The sequence below is a fragment of the Leopardus geoffroyi genome, chromosome C2 (genome assembly GCF_018350155.1).
Source record: "Leopardus geoffroyi isolate Oge1 chromosome C2, O.geoffroyi_Oge1_pat1.0, whole genome shotgun sequence".
In the NCBI taxonomy this organism is placed as follows: domain Eukaryota; kingdom Metazoa; phylum Chordata; class Mammalia; order Carnivora; family Felidae; genus Leopardus; species Leopardus geoffroyi.
In genome coordinates this window covers 148,075,810-148,101,936 of record NC_059333.1, presented here as the reverse complement: position 1 = coordinate 148,101,936, position 26,127 = coordinate 148,075,810, and the positions used below count along the sequence as shown (strand labels likewise).

General features: G+C 44.8%; 1 protein-coding gene across 1 annotated transcript in view; it reads right to left on the bottom strand.

The window, feature by feature from the left end:
• Positions 1 to 26,127, bottom strand: part of GPD1L (glycerol-3-phosphate dehydrogenase 1 like) — a 58,108-nt gene that overhangs the window by 19,266 nt on the left and 12,715 nt on the right. The window contains exons 2-5 of the mRNA XM_045436422.1: positions 24,907 to 25,084; positions 16,795 to 16,935; positions 15,122 to 15,260; positions 1,829 to 1,941 (exon numbers count right to left, since the gene is read on the bottom strand). Of these exons, the coding sequence (XP_045292378.1) occupies positions 1,829 to 1,941; positions 15,122 to 15,260; positions 16,795 to 16,935; positions 24,907 to 25,084 (571 nt within the window). The remainder of the gene's footprint in view (positions 1 to 1,828; positions 1,942 to 15,121; positions 15,261 to 16,794; positions 16,936 to 24,906; positions 25,085 to 26,127) is intronic.

The window sequence follows — 26,127 nt, the reverse complement described above, 5'->3', positions numbered from 1 at the left end:
GGATAGCCAGAGGAAGCATGATGAATGGTCCTCAACCCCATCTGTCTCTGCCCCCCACGAACCACTCTCTGTCCTGGTAGCAGGCACAGATCTGCTTACAGGCTTCCTGCCAACAAAAATGAAAAGCCAGTCTAAGCTCAGACACAAGACCAGCATGAGGTCCCATTAGCAGAAGCTTTTCCAGAACCCTCAATCTAGAATCTTTCTTCTCCCCCCACCCCCAAACACCCTTTGTCCCGGGCAGGATCTCACAGCTTCTCCATCCACCACCAGAAACATCCAGTCGCTTAAAAACAATTTTGGAGCAACACAGGCTGGGGCTGAGCAATTAGGCGTTCACGAGGCCCCTGTTGTCAACTGGTCATTAGTTTAATGAAGGACTATTAAAAACACATAAAAATCTCAACCAACAAAAATAAACCAAGCAGCCAAAGCCAGGGTCTTCACTGTGTAACAGGGCCCGCCAGTCGCGGGAGGGACATCCAGAAGTATGGGAGCCCCAGGCTTTATCTGGCTTTCGTTCCTAAAATCCTCACGGTGTAAGGACCTGTGACCACACACACACACACACACACACACACACACACGCGATATTAATTCTAGAAAGTGGTGTTAAATTCTAATGAGACAAAAAGGAGGTACGTTCGATCTAGAGAAAGGGCAGGAAGGCAGTCTTTGGTTTCTTGTCTCTTCAGTGTTCTTTCAGTCTTTGCCATTTTTACCTGCCTAAAGGAGGCGGATGAATGCCAGACTGCGTGACTTCCTTCCCGAGGTGCTCAAATTCCTGAAAAGTGGCTTTTGTTACAAAAGAAATGGCTCAAAAGGGACTCAGAGGGGGGGTATTCATTCACATTGAGGTCTTTTTTTTTTTTTTTTTTTTGAGAAGGCAGCTCTAGCAGCTGATTCCAGGGGGAGAAGGATCAGAAAGGCCAGCCAGCTCCTCACTGGCTGTTTCCCAGAGGCAGGCGAGAGAGGGACCCATGACCGAGACTTTTATAGGCAGAGCGGAACAAGTCAGGAGCCCCTGTGGAAACCCTTCCCTTTACCCTCCCAGGCCACTGGCCAGTAGAAGCTGCTTACGTAATTGGACCATTTCCCTTTCCGGACAAAGATAAAACCATGCTTGTGGCGCCTGGGTGGCTCAGTCGGTTACGCATCCGACTCTGGCTCAGAGCATGATCTCACGGTTCGTGGGTTCGAGCCCCGCGTCGGGCTCTGTGCTGACAGCTCAGAGCCTGGAGCCTGCTTGGGATTCTGTGTCTCCCTCTCTCTCTCCTCCTTCCCCCGCTCATGCTCTGTGTCTCTTTCTCTCTTAAAAATAAATAAACATTTAAAAAAAATCTTTTTAAACCATTCTTGGAAAAACCTTTGTCAGCAGCAGACTATTTTTCCATTAAAAAGAACAACCAACCAAACTATCAAAGCAACCGAGTAGCATAATTCAGAGGCAAGAAGTCCCTTTCCGGCTCAAGACAACATAGGAGAGAAATATACGAATTAATGGAATGCTTTGGTCTCTGGTAAAATTCTACGATCAAGAGACTTTCCACGCTTTTTAAATAGTAATGCTGCCAGTTTCCCAAAGAATAAAACACCACACTTTCCCCAGATTTCCAAGCAAAAGCAAACCCCAGTGGGAGAGGAACTTCCCACCACCCAGGAAAGGCTGGGGCAAAGCCGGAAGTGAAACACAAGGCTCTCAATTCACTATTCTTCGCTGAAGCACAGGCATGAACACAGAGCCCACTCTTCAGGCTCAGATTCAACACCGCTAACAGTGGCCGGCCGCAATCAGCTCCTCGAGCAGAAATAACGAGGCTGACTTTACCTTCAGAGCACCACAAAGTTCGACGGTGTCTGCATCATCAACCACAGTAATTCGAAAATTCGGAGTCTGCAGAAGTTCTTTGAAGAGAAGGCCATTCTCCATTATCTTGCTGCCTATGGAAAGGTTACCAAAAAAAGGCAATTGAGAGGAATGCGGAATCTCAGCTTCCCCATCTAACCCGGTTTAAAATGTTTTTCTTACTACGATATGGGTATGTATCACAGAAAATGTAGCAAATTCAGAGGAATAGAACTTGAAAATAAAAATATTCCGTAATTCTACCGCAGATGATCATTAACAATTTGGCACACATCTTTAAGTTCCTGAAATATGAATAGACATAGTTCTTCTCCGAATTGGCAACATAATATATATGTGGTTTCATAATCTGCTCTCTCCATTTTATGGCATGAATAACTTTCACTGACATAGTTTCTACATCATCTTAAATAGCAGCTTTCTCTTTTCCTGGGGAAGTGTATTCTATTTTATCTAAGTATCTTTCAATGTTTAATACCTAGCAACTTTCTGCTACCACAAACACCTATGGACCAACGTCTACGTTTACATCTGTAACAGATTTGTGTTCAAACCACCCACCCTGTCCTTTCCGCGGGGAAGAGTGCATTCCTTTCCACTAATGTTAGGCTTGACCACACGAAGTGCCTGGACTCAAAGCAAGTGGGACATATTTCCGCACCTCTTAACTTTGGGCTCGGTCATGTGATTTGCTGCGGTCAACAGGACACTAGCCGACGTGACGCAGGAGGTCTTGCAGTCGGCTTGTGCAGAAGTGGGGCTGGTTTCCTTGTACCGCTGCCTTCACTGTGAGAACATTCCCTGGCTAGCCCCTTGGGCCGAGCAGGAAGATGACGGACACACAGAGCGGAGAAACGCCCAGCTGAGAGCAGCCGACCCCAAGGGGACCCACGGGTGTCAGCTGTGCTCTAGGCCACCGAGATGCTGCGATCTTAGCATCAGGATGGCGAGAGAGAACCCATACAGACGCCAACAACTGTGTTCATGGACTAAATAGTGGAAGATGCAAATGTATTCAAAAGAGTACTTGCTTTCCCTACCGCCATGTCCGTGCCTGGAATGGGAGGGACGCTTTCTCATGTTTTGTTTAGGAACTCAGGATTAAGACTCAAACAAAACTTTACACATAAAGCCTGGTGTGAAATCTGCTCTGATGGGCGAGGGTGCGGCGTGGGGCTCAGCTCTGGGAAGGCTCTGGAAATCAGATCATAGAACTTCCCAGCCAAGTCCTGGCTCTCAAGTCACACACAGACGGCGGAAAGCTCACTGAGCACTATCCGATTTGGGCTCCGCCCGCCTCTAGGTCCACAAGCTCGTTCCCACTCGGGTCTCTGCACATTACCATCACCTGGGGACCTTTAACTGCACCGAAGCCCAGGCCGCATCCCAGGCCAATTAAATCAGTCTCCAGGGCAGGAGGCATCAGTAACTTGTGAAGCGCCCCAGGTGACTCCTGCAGACAAGTTTGCAAACTCCTGATTTAACCTCCTGCAGGCTCAACTCCCTCATGAGTGAACTGTAGGGCACTCTCAGGACTGCTGTGGGCTTAAATAAGAAGCGGGTGTGAAAACAGCCTATTAGAGCACACAGAGGTCCTATATAATGACGATGGGGATAGCTGACACATGCTTATGGCTGATTCTCCCCGCTTACAGACAGGGGGCCCAGAGAGGTTCACCAACTTGCCCAGGATCACACAGCTCAGAGGAGACAGAGCCCAATTCTACCCCAGGTGCTCTGAGTCTTTATGCTATGCTTCCTGAGTGTGGCCGGGGGTGGGGGGGGGGGGGGTGCGGGGAGGAAGACAGACCAGAAAAAAACAAAACAAACAAAAAAAAATCACAGAGCTGTATTTTTCCAATGCAGAAAAGAAGTGATTGTCAGCAATTACGAGTACATCCATAATTAATATGTGAAAAGAATCCGGGGGGAGTGGAAGGTGAGGGGCGCCTACATGGGGTTCATGACCACGTTCTGCCTCCTTCCGTTTGTTTTGTTTAAATAAATTTCCCACAATGAAATGTTTAAAATGTCTACACCCAATACTCAAAAACACATTTTCTATTCCACAAGCATTGCTATTATCTATGATTTAGCGGAGTTCTCCAAATATTAGAACTGTGTCAGTTTGAGCAAACGGTCGTCTTCCTTTTTCAAACAGTCTAGCAGACCACGCGGGTGATTCTGTGCAATCCTGTTTCATCACCTGGGTTGGGTAAACTCGCCCCCCCCCGCCCCCCCCCCCCCGCCTCCACATCATGACATCATCAGTCTTTCTCCTGTGTCCCTCACCGTGGGCCACGGCTCAGAGCCTCCAGCATGAAGGACGATCGTAAGCATCACAGACAAGCCCTTCGCTCAAGTCACTACAATCCAGCTGTCTGCAGCTGGAAGCGAGGTGCTGTTGTGAGCAATGTGACAGACAAGACAGGCAGGGAGGAAGGGTGCTCTCCACGTGCCACTGATGCAGATGGGGTCTGTCGGTTCCTCTGTGGCTGCAAATTACATACAGTGTCCCTTAGAGAAGTGGGCTTGGTTTACAGCAATCCCACCTTTTCTCAGATGTAACTCCAAGAAAATTATTATAAGTCCCAGACGGGAAAGCACTAACTATGTTATTACCAGTCCTAAGTAGTGATAAGGCAAGCAGGGACCCAGACCAGAACGGGTAATCCCAACAGCCAAGGAGAAGGGCTGCCCCAAACTCAGTAGGAACCAAAAGACAGGGATATCTCCCTTCTCTTTCATGCCGAGTTTTAGAGATAATCAGCCTGTTGATAAAGTCTCCTTCAAAACCCTCTTGCAGTCTGTGATTCCATATTTGTTTGTGTATTTGGAAGCTCCAGAAGGAGCTTATGAATCCTTGACACTTAGCAGATACTGGATACATAATAGGTTTCGAAAAATATTTGTGAGGTGACGGTAAGTCTCTAGTTTTGTGAAGCCAGTCCCAAGAATGAAGGGAACTCTCACCGCAAGGGGGCACCACAGTTCAGCGTGCTGGTTAGTATTTTTACAAGATCCTGAAAACAAGGCTGTTTTTTCCATCTTCCCCCACAGAAGATTCAAGGGGGCTAAAACTCCTGAATCTACCATAACTAAGAATGAGTTGGTTGCTAATATTATCAAGAAAGGAGATCTGGATTAACCACCTTCCTGCATCCAATGCAGGAAGTTAATGTTGATACAATTATCTAACATGCAACTCCTCTATTCCAATCTCGCCAATTACTGCAAGGTTGGCAGCCATGACATCTTTCCCCTCCCCCAACCCAGGATCCCACTGCATTTGGTAGTCACATCTCTTGAGTCACCGTTAATCCAGGACCACTCCTTAGCCTTTCATTCTTTCATGACACTGGCATTTTTGAAGAATGCAAACGAACTGTTTTGTAACACATCCTTTACTTTGGGCTTGTCTGGTTATTTCCTCGTGGTTAATTCAGGTTATATAAGATAATTTAGGCATTATCACCTTTATGTTCTCTGTTCCTTTCAGTGTTTTACTTAATTTAATTCAAGTCACTCTTGCCAACCATTATCCAATCCAGAGAGAAGGCAGAGGGCACACTGGATAAATAGAAGCCAGAGGGAAAGAGACACAACCTTGTGTGCATTTGTCTGTTTTTACAAACCAAAAGAGCCTAATGTACCCAACTAGAAGCTTTGCTACAATGACTAGGGCTTAGAGGTATGTAAAAATTCTAGCTAAAATCTATAGGTAGACACAGGTTTCAATCAAGGACCGGAGAGGACATCTCAGCCTTACAGAAGAATTATGGCGACTAGCCATTTGCAACCAACTTAATGTGGGGGACAAAGGCAAAAGAAAAAATGAACTTTCCTTACAACTTGCAGCCCATTGACAAGTCCTTGAGAGGGGCAGAGTGACCTTCCTCTAGGGACTCAGCTGCCTTGATGTTGATACTTTGCTAAGGGCAAAAGGCGATCTTAGCTTAACAGTATCCTGACTTCCAGGATCCTGTAAGTCTACTTTAACATATAAAAATTCCTTTGGGAGGCCCCTGGGTGGCTCAATTGGTTGAGTGTCTGACTCTTGGTTTTGGCTCACGTCATGATCTCGCGGTTTGTGGGTTCCAGCCCCACATCGGGCTCCGTGTGGGCAGTGCAGAGCCTGCTTGGGATTCTCTGTCTCCCTCTCTCTTCTGCTCCCCTGCTCAAGCTCTCTCTCTCTCTCTCAAAATAAATAAACACAAAAAGAAAATTTCTTTGGAAACTTCCTTTATCTCTATCCCCCCAAGATATATGTTACTAATCATCCTTCAAGCATATGGCCCAGTGCTACACATCTAAAGGGTCTCATGACTAACATTTTATTAGACAGCAGTACTAAATGATCTTTTCCATTTTTAAAAATGTTTTAAATGTTTATTTACTTTAAGAAAACCACCTATTTGCACCAAAGATGTCTCAAGAATTCTTACTTGACTGCTCCTGAACCCCAACATTTCCACATCAAACTGATTGCCAAAACTGATTGCCGATTTATTATTAGCAAACAGGACTGAGTTGGAACAAACAACTGTTTTTAAATAAAAGGAATGACATAATTTCACAGGCTACACCAAAATCACAGATGGATAAAAGAATTAATACTGAAAGAATAAAACCTACATATTGACTAATTTTTTTTTTTTTTTTTTTTCATGGAAGGATACTTAGAAACTGCTAACAGGGATTCCCTTTGGGAAGAAGGAGGAAAATCACAATTTTTTTTTTGTTTGTTTAATAGGTGCTATTGCTACCACGTTTTCAGTCTGGCAAATGCATGTGGAAATTTCATGTTTTTCCTTTTTTCATATGAACAATTCCTGTGACAAGACAGATTACCTTATTCCCTAATTTCTTACCGTTCAGTGTTGGCACAGAAAATAGGTTACATAAGTTTAATGCTTCTTGTGATAAATGTGAGGGGTTGGCCATTTGGTGATTAAGGCTGCAGGATGTTTGCACGGCAGACCTATCCTTGGCTACCTCATACTGTGTCAGACTGTATTTGATTAAAAGCGATCAATCTCGCGATTTTATATAAATGCTTCCAATCTGTTAAACTATTTGCTAAATAAATTAGATCAACCAGCAAAGTTCACAGTATCTTCCAGTAGGGCAGTGTTAGGTGGACAGCAGATTCGAGACTATTCCTTTCTGCCCAGGTGATCTTGTGTAAGTAACTCACTCTTCATCTACGAAGCATGGAATGGACTGAAGGACTCCAGAAGCTCCTTCCTGTGCTGCTAGCCTGTAACTGCCGGAGTCCCTGTGGATCTGTCTGTGAAGAGAACTGGCCCCCTTCCGTGCAGAGGAGCTCCAGAGGTGGGCCCAGAGATTAGATGAACCCTTGTATCTTCCTTCCCAGGAATGATCCTGAGTTACTGGCGAGTTAGGAACCCACTATAAAGGACACTGTTACATGTATCTAAAGAGAACGAGCTTGGAGTCAGACAGTCCCGATCCAAATCTTGGCTCAACCGATGACTAACTGTATAATCTTGGGTAAGTCGCTATAAGTCCTTAAGATTCGCTGAATGTTATTGTTTTTAACTCTCTTAAAGTTTTATTTTAATTCCAGATAGTTAACACACCGTGTTATATTAGTTTCAGGTGTACGATATAGTGATTCAGCACTTCCATACCTCACCCGGTGCTCATCACAAATGCACTCCTTAATCCCCATCACCTATATAATCCATCCCCCCACCCCTCTGGTAACCATCATCAGTTCTCTATAATTAAGAGTGTTTCTTGATCTGTCTTTCTCATTTTTTCCCTTTGCTTGTTTTCTCTTAAATTCCACATATGAGTGAAATCATATGGCATTTATCTTTCTCTGACATATTTTGCTTAGCATTATACTCTCTATATATTGTTGCAAATGGCAAGATTTCATTCTTTTTCGTGGCTGAGTAATACTGCGTTCCATTATAGATATAGATATATAGATATCTCACATCTTTGCCCACTCATCAACCAATGGACACTTGGGCTGCTTCCATATCTTGCCTACTGTAAATAATACTGCAATAAACATATGTTCTTGTATTTTTTTGGGTAAATACTTAGTAGTTGAGATTGCTGGGTCATAGGGTAGTTCTATTTTTGACTTTTTGAGGAAACTTCATACTGTTTTCCACAGTGGCTGCACCAGTTTGCATTCCCACCAATGGTGCAAGAGGGTTCCCTTCTCCACATCCTCACCAACACCTGTTGTTTCTTGTGTTGTTGATTTTAGCCATTCTAAATGTGGCTGAGGTATGAGGTGTGGCTCACTATAGTTTTGATTTGCATTTCCCTGATGATTAGTCACGTTGAGTGTCTTTTCATGTCTGTTGGCCATCTGGATGTCTTCTTTGGAGAAATGTCTGTTCAGGTCTTCTGCCCATTTTTTAATTGGATTATTTGTGTTGGAGGGGTTGAGATGTAGAAGTTCTTTACATATTTTGGATACTAACCCTTTACCAGATATGTCATTTGCAAGTATCTTCTCCCATTCAGTCGGGTGCCTTTTAGTTTTGTTGATTACTTCCTTCATCGTGCAGAAGCTTTTAATTTCGATGTAGTCCCAGTAGTTTATTTTCCCTTTTGTTTCCCTTGCCTCAGACAACATATTTAGAAAGAAGTTGCTATGGCTGATGTCAAAGAAATTACTGCCTGTGCTCTCTTCTAGGAATTCTATGGTTTTAGGTCTCACATTAAGGCTGTAATCCATTTTGAATTTATTTTTGCACCTGGTGTAAGAAAGTGGTCTAGTTTCATTCTTTTGCAGATAACTGTCCAGTTTTCCCAGCACCAGTTGTTAAAGAGACTGTCGTTTTCCCCTTGTATATTCTTTCCTCCTTTGTCAAAGACTGACCATACAATTGTGAACTTATCTCTGGGATTTCTATTCTGTTCCATTGATCTATGTGTCTATTTTTGTGCCAGTACCATAGAATTTTGGTTACTACTGCTTTGTAATAAAACTTGAAGTCTGGAAATGTGATGCCTCCAACTTTGCTTTCCTTTTCCAAGGCTGCTTTGGTTATTCAGGGTCTTTTGTGGCACTATACAAATTTTAGGGTACTTTGTTCTAGTTCTGTGAAAAATGTTGTTGGTATTTTGACAGGGATTTCATTAAATGTGTAGATTGCTCTAGGTAGGATAGACATTTTAACAATACTGTTCTTCTAATTCATGAGCATGGAATGTCTTTCTATTCGTGTCATCTTCAGTCTCTTTCATCAATGGTTTCTAGTTTCCAGAGTACAGATCTTTTACCTCTTTGGTTAGGTTTACTCCTAGGTATCTTATTTTTGATGCAATGGGATTCAATGGGATTGCTCTCTTAATTTCTCTTTCTACTACTTTATTATTGTGTACAGAAATGCAACAGATTTCTGTACATTGATTTTGTACCCTGTGACTTTAGTGAGTTCATGTGAGCTCATGGTGGAGGTTTTTGGTGGAGTATCATGTCATCTGCAAATAGTCCAAGTTTTACTTCTTCCTTACAGATCTATCTGGATTCCTTTTCTTTTTGTTGTCTGACAGCTGTGGCCAGGACTAGCAGTACTATGCTGAATAAAAGTTGTGAGAGTAGACATCCTTATCCTCGTCTTCTTCCTGACCATAGGGGAGAAGCTCTGTTTTTCCCTATTAAGGATGATGTTAGCTGCGAGTTTTTCACATATGGCCTTTATTATGTTGAGGTATGTTCCCTCTAAATTTACTTTCTTGAGGTTTCTATCATGAATGGATGTTGTACTTTGTCAAGTGCTTTTCTGTACCTGTTGAAATGGCCGTGTGGTCTTATCCTTTCTCTTACTTATGTGAAGTATCACATTGGCTGATTTGCAAATATTGACCCACCCTGGCAACCCAGGAATAAATCCCACATGATCGTGGTGAACAATCTGTTTAATGTATTGTTGAATTTGGTTTGCTAGTATTTTCTTAAGAATTTTTACATCTATGTTCATCAGGGATACTGGTCTGTAGTTCTCTCTTTTTTCAATTTTTTAAAATCGTTATTTATTTTTAAAAGAGTGAGTGCAAGCAGGGGAGGAACAGAGAGAGAGAGAGACACACACACACACACAGAATCAAAAGCAGGCTCCAGACTCCGAGTGGTCGGCACAGAGCCTGACATAGGGCTCGAACTCATGAACTGCGAGATCATGACCTGAGCTGAAGTCAGATGCTTAACTGACTGAGCCACCCAGGGACCCCTGTAATTCTTTTTTAGTGGTGTCTTTATCTGGTTTTGGTATCATGGTACTGCTTGCCTCATAGAATAAATCTGGAAGTTTTCCTTCCATTTCTATTTTTTTTTTTTTTTTTGAATAGTTTAAGAAGAACAGATATCAACTCTTCTTTAAATATTTGGTAGAATTCGCCTGAAGCCAACTGGCTTTTGTTTGTTGGGAGGTGGGTTTTGTTTTTAAATGTTTATTTACTAATTTAGAGAGAGAGAGAGAGAGAGAGAGAGGGAGAGGGCACGCACGGGGGTAGGGACAGAGAGAGAGGGAAGGAATCCCAAGTAGGGTCCATGCTGTCAGTGTGGAGCCCAACGCAGGGCCTTATCTTGTGATTGTGAGATTATGATCTGGGCAGAAATCAAGAGTCGGAGGCTTAATTGACTAAGCCACCCAAGGTGCCCCACGGGAGTTTTTTGATTACTGATTCAATTTCTTGTCTGGTTATTGGTCTGTTCAAGTTTTCTACTTATTTCTGTTTCAGTTTTGATAGTTTATAAGCATCTAGGAATTGACCCATTTCTTCCAGTTTGTCCAATTTGTCGGCATATAGTTTTTCATACTATTCTCTTCTAATTGCTTATATTTCTGTGGTGTTGACTATTATTTCTCCCCTCTCATTTGTGATTTTGTTTGTGTTCTTTCTCTTTTTGTCTTGATAAATCTGGCTAGAGGTTTATAAATTTTATTGATTTTTTCAAAGAACCAGCTCCTGGTTTCATTGATCTGTCCTACTGATTTTTTTTTAGTTTCTATATAATTTATTTCTGCTCTAATCTTTATTATCTCCTTCCTTCTGCTGGTTTTAGGTTTTGTTTACTGTTCTTCTAGCTCCTTTAGGTGTAAGTTTAGGTTGTTTGAGATTTTTCTTGCTTCCTGAGGTAGACCTATATTGCTATAAACTTCCTTCTTAGAACTGCTTTTGCTGCATTGCAGAGGTTTTGGACCTTTGTGTTTTCATTTTCATTTGCTTTCACATACTTTTTCATTTCCTGATTTCCTGGTTAACCCATTCCTTGTTTAGTACTATGTTATTTAACCTCCATGTATCTGTGGTCTTTCCAGATTTTTTTCTTCTGGTTGACTTCTAGTTTCATAGTGTTGTGGGCAGAAAAGGTACACGGTATAATATCAACCTTCTTGTATTTGCTGAGGCCCGTTTTGTGGGCTAATATGTGATCTATTCTGGAGAATGTCCTATGTGCACTTGAGAAGAATGTGTATTTTGCTCTTTTAGGATGGAATGTTCTGAATACATCTGTTAAATCAATCTGTTTCAGTGTGTCATTCAAAGCCTTGTTTCCTTGCTGATTTTCTGTTTAGATGATCTGTCCATTGATGTAAGTGGACTGATACAGCCCCCTAGTATTACTGTATTATTATCAATTAGTTGCTTCATGTTTGTTATTAGCTGTTTTATATACATGGATACTCCCATGTTGGGTACAAAAATATTTACAATTGTTATATCTTCTTGTTAGACTGTCCCCTTTATGACACATAGTGTCCTTCTTTGTGTCCTATTACAGTGTGTGTGGGTTTTTTTTGTTTTTTAATGTTTATTTAGTTTTGAGAGACAGAGAAAGACAAAGCATGAGCGGTGGAGGGGCAGAGAGAGAGGGAGACACAAAATTTGAAGCAGGCTCCAGGCTCTGAGCTGTCAGCAGAGAGCCTGACGCAGGGCTCAAACTCTGAATGGCGAGATCATGACCTGAGCCAAAGTCGGATGCTTAACCAACTGAGCCACCCAGGCGCCCCTACAGTGATTTTTTTTTAATGTTTATTTTTTGAGAGAGACAACGCAAGTGGGGGAGGGGCAGAGAGACAGGGGGACACAGGATCCAAAGCTGACTCTGCACTGACAGCAGTGAGTCTGATGCAGGGTTTGAACTCCCAAGTAGTGAGATCATGACCTGAGCTGAAGTCAGATGCTCAACTAACTGAGCCACCCAGGTACCCCTTACAGTGTTTGGTTTAAATGTTTTTTTAAATGTTTATTTATTTTTGAGAGAGAGAGAGAGAGAGAGAGAGCGCCCGCATATGCACACATGCAAGGAGGGGCAGGGCAGAGAGAGAGAGAGGGAAACACAGAATCCGAAGCAGGCTCCAGGCTCTGAGCTGTCAGCACAGAGTCTGATGCGGGGCTCAAACTCACAAACTGCAAGACCATGACCTGAGCCGAAGTCTGAAGTTCAACCAACTGAGGCACCCAGGTGCTCCTACGGGTGTTTGTTCTAAAGTCTATTTCGTCCAGTATAAGATTGCTATTTCAGCTTTCTTTTGACATCCATTTGCATGATAGATGGTTCTCCATCCCCTTATTTTGGTCTGCAGGTGTCTTTAGGTCTGCATATCGATGTAGGCAACATATATGGGTTTTGTTTTTTTATCCGTTCTGACACCCTATGTCTTTTGACTGCAGCATTTAGTCCATTTACATTCAAAGTAATTATTGATAGTTATGTATTTATTGCCATTTTATTACTTGTTTTGTGGTTGTTCCTGAAGATTTTCTCTGATCCTTTCTTGTTTTTCTCCCTTTCATGTTTTGCTAATTTTGTTTAGTAATATATTTGGATTTCTTTCTCTTTATTCTTTGCATATTTATTCGTGGGTTTTTTTTTTTTTTAATTTTTTTTTTGTCAGCGTTTATTTATTTTTGGGACAGAGAGAGACAGAGCATGAACGGGGGAGGGGCAGAGAGAGAGGGAGACACAGAATCGGAAACAGGCTCCAGGCTCTGAGCCATCAGCCCAGAGCCCGACGCGGGGCTCGAACTCGCGGAACGCGAAATCGTGACCTGGCTGAAGTCGGACGCTTAACCGACTGCGCCACCCAGGCGCCCCTATTCGTGGTTTTGATATATGGTTACCATTAGGTTTGTATATAGCATCTGCATATGGCAGTCTATATTAAGTTTATGGTCATTTAAGTTTGAACCCATTCTTCTCTCCTCTCCTCCCTGTTTTAGGTATATGTTATTATATTTCATATCCTTTTTTTGTGAGTTCTTTGTCTGATTATCCCTATTTTCCACAATGTCTATGCACTTAAAAAGAAAAAGGAAAAGAAGTAACAATGTCCTAAGTTGCAGACATCTATAAAAATCTGGTTCCAAAGGCAAGGGAATTAAAAGCAAAAACGAACTATTGGGACCTCATGAAGAGAAAAAGCTTCTGCACTGCAAAGGAAACAAATCAACAAAACTAAAAGGCAACCGACGGAATGGGAAAAGATATTTGCAAATGACACATCAGACAAAGGGCTAGTATCCAAAATCTATAAAGAGCTCACCAAACTCCACACCCCAAAAACAAATAATCCAATGAAGAAGTGGGCAGAAAACATGAATAGACACTTCTCTAAAGAAGACATCCAGATGGCCGACAGGCACATGAGAAGATGCTCAACATCACTCCTCATCAGGGAAATACAAATCAAAACCACACTCACACACCACCTCACGCCGGTCAGAGTGGCTAAAAGGAACAAATCAGGAGACTATAGATGCTGGAGGGGCTGTGGAGAAACGGGAACCCTCTTGCACTGTTGGTGGGAATGCAAACTGGTGCAGCTGCTCTGGAAAACAGTGTGGAGGTTCCTCAAAAAATTAAAAATAGATCTACCTTATAACCCAGCAATAGCACTGCTAGGAATTTACCCAAGGGATACAGGAGTGCTGATGCATAGGGGCACTTGTACCCCAATGTTTACAGCAGCACTTTCAACAGTAGCCAAATTATGGAAAGAGCCTAAATGTCCATCAACAGATGAATAGATAAAGAAATTGTGGTTTATATACACAATGGAATACTACTTGGCAATGAGAAAGAATGAAATATGGCCTTTTGTAGCAACGTGGATGGAACTGGAGAGTGTTATGCTAAGTGAAATAAGTCATACAGAGAAAGACAGATACCATATGTTTTCACTCTTATGTGGATCCTGAGAAACTTAACAGAAGACCATGGGGAAGGGGAAGGAAAAGGAAAAAAAAAAAAAAAAGTTAGAGAGGGAGAAAGCCAAACCATAAGAGACTCTTAAAAACTGAGAATAAGTTGAGGGTTGATGGGGGATGGGAGGTGGGGGGGTGATCGGCATTGAGGAGGGCACCTGTTGGGACGAGCACTGGGTGTCGTGTGGAAACCAATTTGACAATAAATTTCATATTAAAAAAAAAAGAATCTGGAGCTATCTTTTCCCATGCCTGATCTCTCTCAGAGCTTCCTTTTACAAAGCTGCACGGAGAAATCATTCACATTGCTGGTATGTCTGACAAGGGTTGAATTAAGTTCTGGAGTGGTAGATAAGCTTAAACTTGCGCAAGGCATCTGCAAATCCGGTGCTGTTACTTTTCTACGAGTCCTTTAACATGGTACGTGGGCACCTGAGAATTCCAAAGCCCTTTTTAAAAGAAGTGAAAATCTTCACAACCCCAATGCTGTAGAAGAGTAGAAAGAGCTTTCTATTTTAGGAAACAGGACGGCCAAATTCATGCCTGGGTTCTCTACTGGTTATGTGACCATGGGGCAGGTAACTTATTCACTGAGCTTTGGACTATTCACCTGAAAACAGGGATTCTCCCCACCAATTTTTATCATTCCAATTTTTGGTATATGGGTTGTCGAACTGAGCACTGGAATCCAATGAGGATCCAGATACTGGCATTTGTGAATTTTAAAAATCTGGGTTTTCTAATGCCAGGACAGCCCCACCATGGATGTAATCACCTGTTTGTCTGTGTAAGCAACTTTGCATTTTTGGATCATGGCAGGTCAGAATGGTCTCCTGGCTTTCCTTCATTCTGGAGGCTGGTGAAACATTTTTGTACCCCAGAATGGCCTCCCTGTATAAAACCCCCACCCCACTGAATATTCACTCCAGGAATGTTATGGGGGCAAGGAAGAGTCCGCTACAAAAAATAACGGAAATCGAAAATGTATGTTTTAAAACACCGAATGTCTGGGCTCCCAGCCCCTCCCCGCCCTGCAGCCAACCTCACCGATGGTGGTCTCACAGAACTTCTCTGCAGCCACCTCGCTGGCAATGTTGGCTCCCATGAGCACGCTGACGTCAATGCCCATCTTCTCCCGGATGATGTCGGAGATGAGCTTCAGCCCCTCAGGACCTTCGTCTATGCCCTGTAAGGATGCCAACAAGTTAGGGGAAAACAAATGACCGAATGAAAGAGGCATGACACAGTCACTTTTGTAAGTAACAGATTCAGGCAACCAATGGCGTATGCGATGTGAAAAAAAAAACAACGCTTACGAGAGTAACATACACACCATGTATACAGTGTTAAAAGAGTAACAATAAAACGCAAAGAAAATAAACACACGTAACCACCCGGAACATGACCTACACCACTGAAGCCTTGTGTGTCCCTTCCCAAGTTCATCCTCCTTCTCACTACTGGTCCTCACCCCTACTATCCTGAAGGCTGTGAACTCTGCTCCCTTCTGTTCTTGACCATTCTGCCACATAAAGCTATCCCTAAATATGTGAGGCCATTATGCCTGCTTTTTAAAGGCTGTAAGTGCAATTGTACCTTTGGTCTGTGATGTGCTCTTTGGTGCTACATTATTAGTTTAGAGATTCATCCATGTGGTTACATGAATGCTCTGGTTTGTTCCCATTTACCACCACGTAGTATTACCGCTATTCATTTATCCATTCTGTTGATGACGGACGTGTGAGTTATTCCAGTTTGCTTTCATGAACATTCATCCACGAACCCCTCTAAAACACAGTCTCTCTAGAGGTTCCTAACCTTTTTACCATGTGGCCCCCGCATCGTTTTATGGACTCATTCTCAGAATCTGATATGCATAAAGCAAAATGCAGGAGATTACCCAGGAAGCCAATTACGTTGAAATTTAGTTATCAAAGTGCTAAAAAAACAAAACCAAATTTGTGACAAAGTAATATACATGCTGTTTTATTAATGCAATTAGAAAGATGATGCGGCAGGTTTAACAATTACCGTAATTTCAAGGTAGTGATCAGCATAAATGACACCCGGAGATAGCTCAAGCCATTGTACAGTGGTAGGAAAATACCCGTGACCTCTACTGAGAGCAGGGCCACAGGCACTGCTTAATGCCACTGTGACCGAAAACCTGGCTTTGTGGCTGGCATTCAAAACCAAAAGAAATGCCCATTTTAGTCACAGGTTAAAATGAATAAAAACGTAATTTTTCTCCCCACATGAATTCTGTCTGTGGACCTCTGGGGGTGGTTTATGGACTTCTAGTTAAAAACTCCCTCTTTGGGGAATATATCCAGGAGTGGAAACAAATGAGGATTAATTTCCCAGCAACACAAACCACCAGTGATTTCTAGAACACAGCAGAGACCCACGTCCTGGACAGGAAGGTTCATCAGGAGGAGCCCACCCTCACATCACTGCCACCGCTAAGACCCGCTGTGATCGAGAGCGCCCCCCCCCCCCCACCCCCAACGCTGAGCTCAGCTAGCCTCCTGGGATGTGTTATTGATTCCCTTCCAGGCATCTCTAAAACAAAAACACAAGAAAACAAAAAACTGCCATAACCTCCCTTTCAGATCCTATTTCCAACAGATGGAGGTGAGAGGATGTGAAATTGCCCTGTAACCGACGTCCGGCCCCACTTCCCAGCCCTGCTTCCCTGCCTGGGGTCAGAGACATGTTACCTTGATGAGGGTGATTCCCAGGGCTTTCTTGGGCACTCTCCCGGTGATCTCATCACAGATTCTGTGAATGAACTGGTGGGGAATGACAAACACCAGCAGGTCTGCATCCTGCACGGCCTCGCTGAGGTTTGGGACAGCAATCTGCAGCGGTGAGGAGGAAACAGTTACTCCCACACCAAAATAGGCCTCGCCCAATGATTTCATCCACTGACCGTTTATCAGATGCCTACTGTGCGCAGAGAGCCGCGCAGACAGACGGGAAAGGCACGCGGGCCTGCGCTCTGCCTTCTCCTTCAGGACACCCATCTGAAGCTGGGGGGGTGCTCCCTCTGTTGCTTAGCAGGTGGGCAAGTGACTTACCTTCTCCATGTCTCAATTTCCTTACCTATAAAAGGGAGTCATAATAATGCTGTACGGGCTGCTTCCCCCAGTCCATTTTCTGCCTTTCTTTGCCCTGCTCTGTTCCCCAGGGGGCTGCTTTTTTTTTTTTTTTTTTTTTAATTTCAAAGAGAGAGGGCATGAGCGGGGGAGGGGAATAGGGAGAGAGAGAGAGAGAGAAAGAGAGAGAGAGAGAGAGAGAGAGAGAGAGAGAGAAAATCCCAAGCAGGCTCCACGCTCAGTGCAGAGCTCAACCTGGGGCTCAATCCCACAGCCCTGGGATCACGACCTGAGCCGAAATCGAGAGTCAGATGCTCAACCGACTGAGCCACCCAGGCACCCCACCCCCACCCCAGGAGGCTGCTTTCTGTGGACTGTTTTCCCCGGAGGCCCTTGCTCTCTGCCTTCCACTTGGCCTCAGCCAAAGTGGGGCACCGTCAGGAGATCTAAGGTTGGGAGGAGAGACACGTCAGGGTATTTATCAGCCTCCCGGGGCTACTCCTGCCCTGGCTTCATTCTAGTTAAACCTCCTGGCAGGCAGTCCCTCTTCCATGTCCCTAAGCTCTGGCCAGGCTGGTTTGGTGAGAGCGCTCCGCCCCCTGGCCCGTTCAGAGGTGGTTATGACTGCCTGCTCTCGCTAAACTCTGAGCGCTCCAGCAAGACCTTTTGGTTTCCTCGACCCTGACCGTAGCTCTATAAACAGTCCCGCACCAGAGTCTCCTAGGTGAGGCACTTTGAGAGTGCTGTGGTGAATAGTAAGTGGTTTCGATCGTGTTTGGCGCTTGGTACCCACTCCATCCCCGTCTGCTATTACGGCGATTGCTTCCCTTCAGATGACTCTGAAGATGGATTTTAGAATCGGACACAGGCAGAGAAACACACATGCACGCGCCCGCACACGCACACGCACACGCGAGCGGAAGTAAAGGCGACCGGCGGGGACGCGGGGCCACGTGATCCCTAGCAGACTGCTTACTGCTCCCCGATGTCTGATCTCCCCTTCTTCCTCAGCACAAGAAGCCTGAGTTTGGAGCCAGGCTCATAAATGCCCAGAGAGGTTACATTCCTCAGCTTCCCTTGCAGCTAGGTGCCCCGTGTGATCAGGTTCTGACCAACGGGGTGTCAGTGGAAGCGTTGTGACTTCTGGGAAATCCCTGTTGTCAGGGGGGAACGTGAAGAGATGGCCGGACAATGAGGAAGAAACCAAATGCTGCGATGGCAGAACAGGAGCATCACAAGAGTCCCTGACGCCATTACCACATCACTAATACGATAAACATCTCTTACACGAGACGGGAAAAAGCAAGTATTTACTTTCCTTGGGTCACTGCTATGATAGGTCTTCTGTCCCATGTACCTGAACCGGACTGTAACTGATACTCCCATTAAGCATTGCTGGTTCCCCAAACGAAGCGACTGGAGGAAGATTCTTCTCTGAGGACGCGCTATGGGCCACAGGAGCGTCATTCGGGATGGCTAAGCCTCCTGGGAAATCTAGTTTGGGCGTTGTGATGGAGACCGCCAGCTCCTCACCAAAATTCCTTCTTGCCTTCCTCCATAATCACAGAGCTGGAAGCTGGTCACTAGTCACCTTGCTAGAGACCACATTTCCCAGCAGCCCCTGCAGTTACACAGGCCAAAGACCAAGCTCCCTTGCATTTGGAGATTCTGCCTCCTCCAAAAGAGCAATTTCTTGGTCAATCCCATTAGCCTCCGAATGCCAATTCCCAGCTGCTTTGTCCTTGACTGACAAAGCACTTTATGCTCGTACATTTATTTGCCTGTGGTCCCACCCAGTGCCCTCCCAGCCTTTGTGAAAACTCTGCTCCTTCACTCCGCCTAGGGTTGCCGGCCTTTCTTAGGAGGGGGTTTTCAATCTGTACGCCCTCACGCAGCGCCTGACAGCCTGAATTTTAGTTAAAATCTTTTTTCTTCTCTAGACCTCTTGATCCTCCTCTTCCCCATCCATCCTCAACATACACACACACGCACACACACATGCACACGCATACATGTGCACACACCTCCGTGCCTGCCATTTCAGGGCATTTTCCAACATGGTGAAATGGAAAAGACACCAGAACCAAAGAGAAAATATGGAAAAGATGTACATTTGAGTCCCATTATCTGCAAATGATCAGCTGTGTGACCTTGGACAAGTGACGTATCTTCACTGACCTTAATCACCCCATATACGAAGGGGTATAAAAATCACTTTTCCGGGGCGCCTGGGTGGCGCAGTCGGTTAAGCGTCCGACTTCAGCCAGGTCACGATCTCGCGGTCCGGGAGTTCGAGCCCCGCGTCGGGCTCTGGGCTGATGGCTCAGAGCCTGGAGCCTGTTTCCGATTCTGTGTCTCCCTCTCTCTCTGCCCCTCCCCCGTTCATGCTCTGTCTCTCTCTGTCCCAAAAATAAATAAACGTTGAAAAAAAAAAAAAATCACTTTTCCTACCCAGATACTTCACAGAGACCTTTCAAATTAAGTAATATAAACGACAGCACTTCAAAATGATATGAAAGAGATTGTTTATCAAAAAATCTACCCGCTTTAAAAAAAAAAAAAAGAAAAATCTACCTGCTCCCCACAAATTCTTACCTTATTTCTTTTTTAATTTTAGAGAGAGAGAGAGAGTAGGAGAGAAGGGCAGAGGGAGAAACAGAGAGAGAGAGAGAGAGAGAGAGAGAAAGAATCTTTTTTTTTTTTTTAATGTTTATTTATCTTAGAGAGAGACAGAGACAGAGACAGAGCATGAGCAGGGGAGGGGCAGGGAGAGAGGGAGACACAGAATCCAAAGCAGGCTCCAGGCTCCCAGCTGTCAGCACAGCCCCACACAGGGCTCGAACTCACAAGCTGTGCAATCATGACCTGAGCTGACGTCGGACGCTCAACTGACTGAGCCACCCAGGTGCCCCAAGAAAGAGAGAATCTTTTTTTTTAATTAATTAATTAACTTTTTCAATATATGAAGTTTATTGTCAAATTGGTTTCCATACAACACCCAGTGCTCATCCCAAAAGGTGCCCTCCTCAATACCCATCACCCACCCGCCCCTCCCTCCCACCCCCCATCAGCCCTCAGTTTGTTCTCAGTTTTTAAGAGTCTCTTATGCTTTGGCTCTCTTCCACTCTAACCTCTTTTTTTTTTCCTTCCCCTCCCCCATGGGTTTCTGTTAAGTTTCTCAGGATCCACATAAGAGTGAAACCATATGGTATCTATCTTTCTCTGTATGGTTTATTATTTCACTTAGCATGACACTCTCCAGTTCCATCCACGTTGCTACAAAGGGCCCTATTTCATTCTTTCTCATTGCCACGTAGTACTCCATTGTGTATATAAACCACAATTTCTTTATCCGTTCATCAGTTGATGGACATTTAGGCTCAAGAAAGAGAGAATCTTAAGCAGGCTCCACACTCAGCGCAGAGCCCAATGCAGGGCTTGATCCCACAATCCTGGGATTGCGACCTGACCCAAAATCAAGAGTCGGATGCTCAACCGACTGAGCCACCCAGATGCCCCAAATTCTTACCTTTTAAGGACTCCACCCATCCCTGTGTCTCTTGTTAAAAGACATGCAAGGAAGCTGCCAGCTGGTCTGGATTTCTTTCTGTCTCTTACATTTCCTTCTTGAATAAATCAAACAACTTGTAGTTGGCTGGGAATGCGATGGGTCTCTAGAGCAATGGGACTGGGGGCTCACTTAGCACGTACAGACAGTCCTTCACTCTCCTCAGTGGAGTGCTGAGGGTTTAGCCCACAGAAGCAATGTGTAATACAAGTTATATTTGTATGGTTCACATGGTCCATTCACAGAACACTATTCCTCGTGCACAGTATCAAAAGAGCTCTCCTCTTTGGGATGAGCACTGGGTGTTGTCTGGAAACCAATTTGACAATAAATTTCATATATTAGAAAAAAAAAAAAAAAGAGCTCTCCTCAACTAGCCCAGTAACTGGAATACCTTCTTGCAGAATAAAACCTTTAGCTAAGACTTTGCCTATCTTTTACTCTCAACAAAATCAAGACACTTTTAGAAATGCTGACCTAGTTCACAGGCTTTCTGTCAAAATCTTTCCGAGGGTGTCCACCATTAAAGATCCTGAAATACATTCAGAAAGACAACTCAGAACAAAAGGGCTTGCCTTACCTAGGTAAGGAGGAAAAATAATCAAATCAGAACCAAGGCATCATGGTTGGTCCACTTAATGTTCAGACTTTCAGGGATCCAGGGCTCTTGGTCCAAGCTTTTATACACACACACACACACACACACACATATATATATCTCATATCTCATATATATATATAAAATCATTTAAGACTGAGCTGGTAAAATGTATGTGGAGAAGCCTAAAGGTTCTCTTGTATCCCCCCGGATTAGTTATCACTGTAAGTATATGGACACCCTGGCCTAGCTTGATCTCTGGTCAGCTAACTGGACACCCACAGGGAACCCACCTACATTCTTGAGGGAGCGAATATTTAGGTTAAACACAACAGCATGTGAGTAACACACATAGCGAAGTCGTAGCTGGCACACAGCAGAGGTTCAAAAATATTATGGTTCCCTCCTGTTCTTCTAATCTGCATTTTGGCCAAGATCGTAAGTGAAATTTACGTCCTTGGCTCTACATTCAGAAAAATGATCCTCAGATACAGACAACCTTATCTGAAGAGTGTTACATAAATATGCCACTGCTGGTAAGTAAGGTTGCTTCTAGAGAAACACAGCTGTTAACCGCCTGGATTCCCCAGTACTACACCAGTAAATACGAACTTATTATGTAGACTGGTGGTGCCCAAAGGGTGGTTCCTGAAGCAACAGATCACCACCACCTGGGAACTTGTCAAAACTGCAGATGTATGAGGGGCACCCGGGTGGCTCAGGAGGTTAAGCATCTGACTTTGGCTCAGGTCATGATCTCACAGTTTATGGGTTGGAGCCCTTCGTCGGGCTCTGTGCTGACAGCTCAGAGCCTGGAGGCTGCTTCGGATTCTGTGTCTCCCTCTCTCTCTGCCCCTCCCCCGCTTGCACTCACACGCACTCTCTCTCTCAAAATAAATAAACAAACATTCTTTTAAAATGTGAATCCTCAAACATGCTGGGGGGAGTCCAGACTGGTACAACTACTTTGGAAACCAGTGGTGTGATGTGGTGAAATTATAGTTGTGTGTTCCCAGTGACCCTGCGACGCCACCCCTACGAACGCGGGCCATGACAGCAAAGCGCTGGAAACCACGCCAATGTCCATACCAGAGAACGGATACATTCACTTTCACGAACTTACAGGGCTTCAGATATCAACAGAGTCCTGGGAGCAGCTGGTACTTCCTTTCCTCCCTCTGTCCACACACAGGCACATGGGTGGGTGGTGGAGTCAGTCAGTGTGGGGGTCGGGCTCTGAGTGGCAATGGCTGTTGACTCCTCTAGGTTACTTCCTTCCCCTCCTCCTCCCTCCTGGCTCCCATGCTCCCAGGTAAGGGCTTCAGCTTCACAGACCTACTTGGCAGCTTCCCCTCCCCAGCACTCCTTGAGCACTGCACCAGGAACTGCGGAAAAACAGAAAACTAGAAAGTCAGGTTCATGCACTCAGGAGTGAACAGGTACATAAGGGCCTGGCACAAAGCACAGTGGACGGAACGTACTAATAAAGCATGTGGTTTACAGAAGGGAAGGAACCATTGATCTGACAAGAATGAGAAATGAAACTCGGGAATTTCCTCCTCCAAGCATGGGTCAGAGATGACCTCAGAGGCCTTTCACGGCAGTGGGAACAGAGGCTCCCTTTGTTCTTCCCCTTGGATATTTGGACAACTTAACTTCTGAGCTCAGAACCGTAGGGATCCTTTCTCTCCCTGCCAACAACACCAATAACTGCCCGGCCCCAGCGTAGTGATACGGAGCAGAAAGTTCTCATTGTCCAAAAGACAATGGATCCAACAGGATGCGTCCACCAGGAATCAAACCCTAGCCTCTAGCCATGTGACCCTGGGCAGGTTCATTAACTTCTCTGAGCCTCAGTCTCTTCCGCCATAAAATCAACATCATTGTTCTAATAGGAAAACTGATAGTATCAACCTAAGAGGGTTACTGAGAGCATTAAATGAGACAAGATATATAAACTACTTAGCACAGTGCTTAATAGCAGTGTACCCTGTAACCAAAAGCCAAACATCAAGGGCGCCTGGGTGGCTCGGTCGGTTAAGCATCTGAGTCTTGATTTCGGCTCAGGTCATGATCTCACGGTTCGTGAGATGGAGCCCCACGTTGGGCTCTGCGCTAATAGCCCAGAGCCTGGTTGGGACTCTCTCTCTCTCTCTCTCTCTTTCTCTCTCTCTCTCCCCCTCTTTCTCTACCCCTCCCCCACTCATGCTTGAGCTCCTGCACTCTCTCTCTCTCTCAAAATAAACAAACATTTGGGAAAAAAAAAAAACCAAAAAAACAACAAGCCAAACAACAGTCTTTAGTGAGCAAGGTCTTTGCATCTCCAAACTTCCTGGCATGTGTCAGTTTACAAATCTGTCCCCCTGCTGGGCTCCTTGAGGAAAGCTGCGGTTGGTCGGTCATCTTCTCCCCCTTCCTGTCTCTGACAACTGTCACTGTGCTTTGCAAGAGCTGTACATGCGCATAAATGTTGATAAGTATACGTAGGGATGAGTATTTCATTAACAAAGTAGAGTTTTTCCCGGTTAACCGGAGAATCAGGCAGATAGGAATCGGGCAGTCACAATGGTCTGCTTTTCAGACTACTGCAGAAAACCACCAAGGGGCGAATCTGGCAACAGAAGTTCACAGATTCCATGCATCTCAGGCTAGCAGGACAGTTCACGCTTTTCGTTCCTCTTGCTCATTTCTTCCTCCCCCCATTTCCTCCAAGTCCCTGGAATGAGGCCAGGCAATTAACCTGTATTTCTCCCTCTCAGCCTAATAAGCCTGAATTTTAAACTGTCAGTCTTACAATTTTCTATTTTCTCCAATCTCCTTCTGTAATTTAGGCCTTGACCCTAATTTTAATTACAGACCATTGCATTAGCTGTCCTCACAAGGAGACAAGTCTATGTACTTAGAAAGGGAATATCAGGACAGGGGCATCACAAGTGGCAGAAGGCAAAGGTTGTTAGTTCCATCTTTGATGGGACCGACACTTTGAATGCCAAGAGAGTAGCCTGCGATGGGCTGAACTGTGCCCCCTCCCCCCAAAAGTCGTATGTTGAATTACTAACCTTAGTAGCTCGGAATATGACTATATTTAAAGACAGAGTCATTGCAGAGGTGATTACATCAAGATGAGTTCACTAGAGTGGGCCCTAATACAACATGACTCGTGTCCTCGTAAGAAGGGGAGGTTAGGACACAGACACACAGAAGGAAGGCCATGTGAAGGTGCAGGAAGAAGGCGGCCATCTCCAAGTCAAAGAGAGCCTCAAAAGAAACCAGCCTGGCGACACCCTCATCTTGGACTTGAACCCTCCAGAACTGTGAGGAAATAAATTTCTGTTGTTTAAGCCACCTTTCCTATTGTACTTTCTTACGGCAGCCTTAGCAAACGAATAGAAAGCCCATCTTCAGAGTCAGGCAAACCAAAACTGACCAAGCCAAGAAGCTGGTGGTAGAAAGGAACAAAGGAGGAAGGGAGGAAATAGTTTTCCCACTCCCCCAAGCCCCAAGTGCGAACTCAGCCAAGCGTAACTTTCAGAATTGACCCAAAGTACTGTCTATCCCAAAGTCTTACCACATTTTCTGGCAGCTTGTGTCCTGGGAGATATTTCACATTTTCATGGTCATTATTTATAATGTCTGTCAGTTTTCTCCCATTAACGGTTTCTTCAAAGACCCACATCTTGACTGTGGAGGCAAACTTCTTAAGTTTCTTGACATTATTACCAATTATTTTTGCAACAGCTGAACCCCTACAAAAGAAACAGTGAAGAAGAAAGAAATTAAACTCACTTGGGCAGAAGACAAAAAGCATTCAATTATAATTGAGAAGAATCCTGTTCTGACTCTGATTCAAGCACTGGGTTTATAACTTAACAGGTGATGTCCTATCAGCCACAAGCCATTGGAAGCATAGTTGTTTTCACCTGGAAGGAACACCCTCCCCACCCCCCGTGATCAGAAAAGCCCCCAGCATTTGGTACAAGGTCAAAAACAGCACCCCTTTAAACTAGTAAGCATCAGCCTATCTTGGAAGACAGTATCACAGGCAGAAGAGAAACCCACCTAGAAGACGACATAAAAATAAACCTGGAGTGTACCCCAAGCCTCCGAGGCAACTAGGCTGTTTCACATCCATCATGAGATTAAAATGTAGCTACCGTACTGGTGAAGTGCAAAGGCCTAAGTTACAGTCGTAATGGAAAGACAAGGACCTGAGTGACTTCCAGAAAAGGGCGCGAGGCTCAGATGCCTGGGTATTTGGTCCCCCCAGCAGACGTCCACCCAGCCGGCCTCTCGCCCAACAGACTCCCGGTTTATCCTGCATCTCTGTTCCCCAAGCACATTCTGGTAACTAATTGGCATCCCACAGGCTTTGCCACAGGGGAAGAGAAGGCACTCCAACTAGTTGACATGGGTCGTCTGGACAAGGGACACGGGTCTGGGGCTGGTGGCCACCGCAGCAGCTCTGTTCCTGGTCAGCCCAGGCATCTCTGCGCCCATCTCACGACGCTGAGTGCACAGTGGGCCACGGGCGGCTGACTCGGCCGGGATGACTGTGAACGGAGAAAGTCACTTTCCTGGTGCGGGAAGCAAGTCCTTCTACCTCGTTCACGTCTCTGAGTGGGTGGTAAGCTTTTGAGAGCAGAGAACACATCACCTTTTCTCTACTGAATCACTGCCATCTAGCCCAATGTGTTGTACACAGTAGGTGCCCAGTAAATATGTGATAACGGGGATGAATGAGTGCATGGGTGATTGGATGAAGTTACTGGCGAGACCAGGGAGGAGGCAG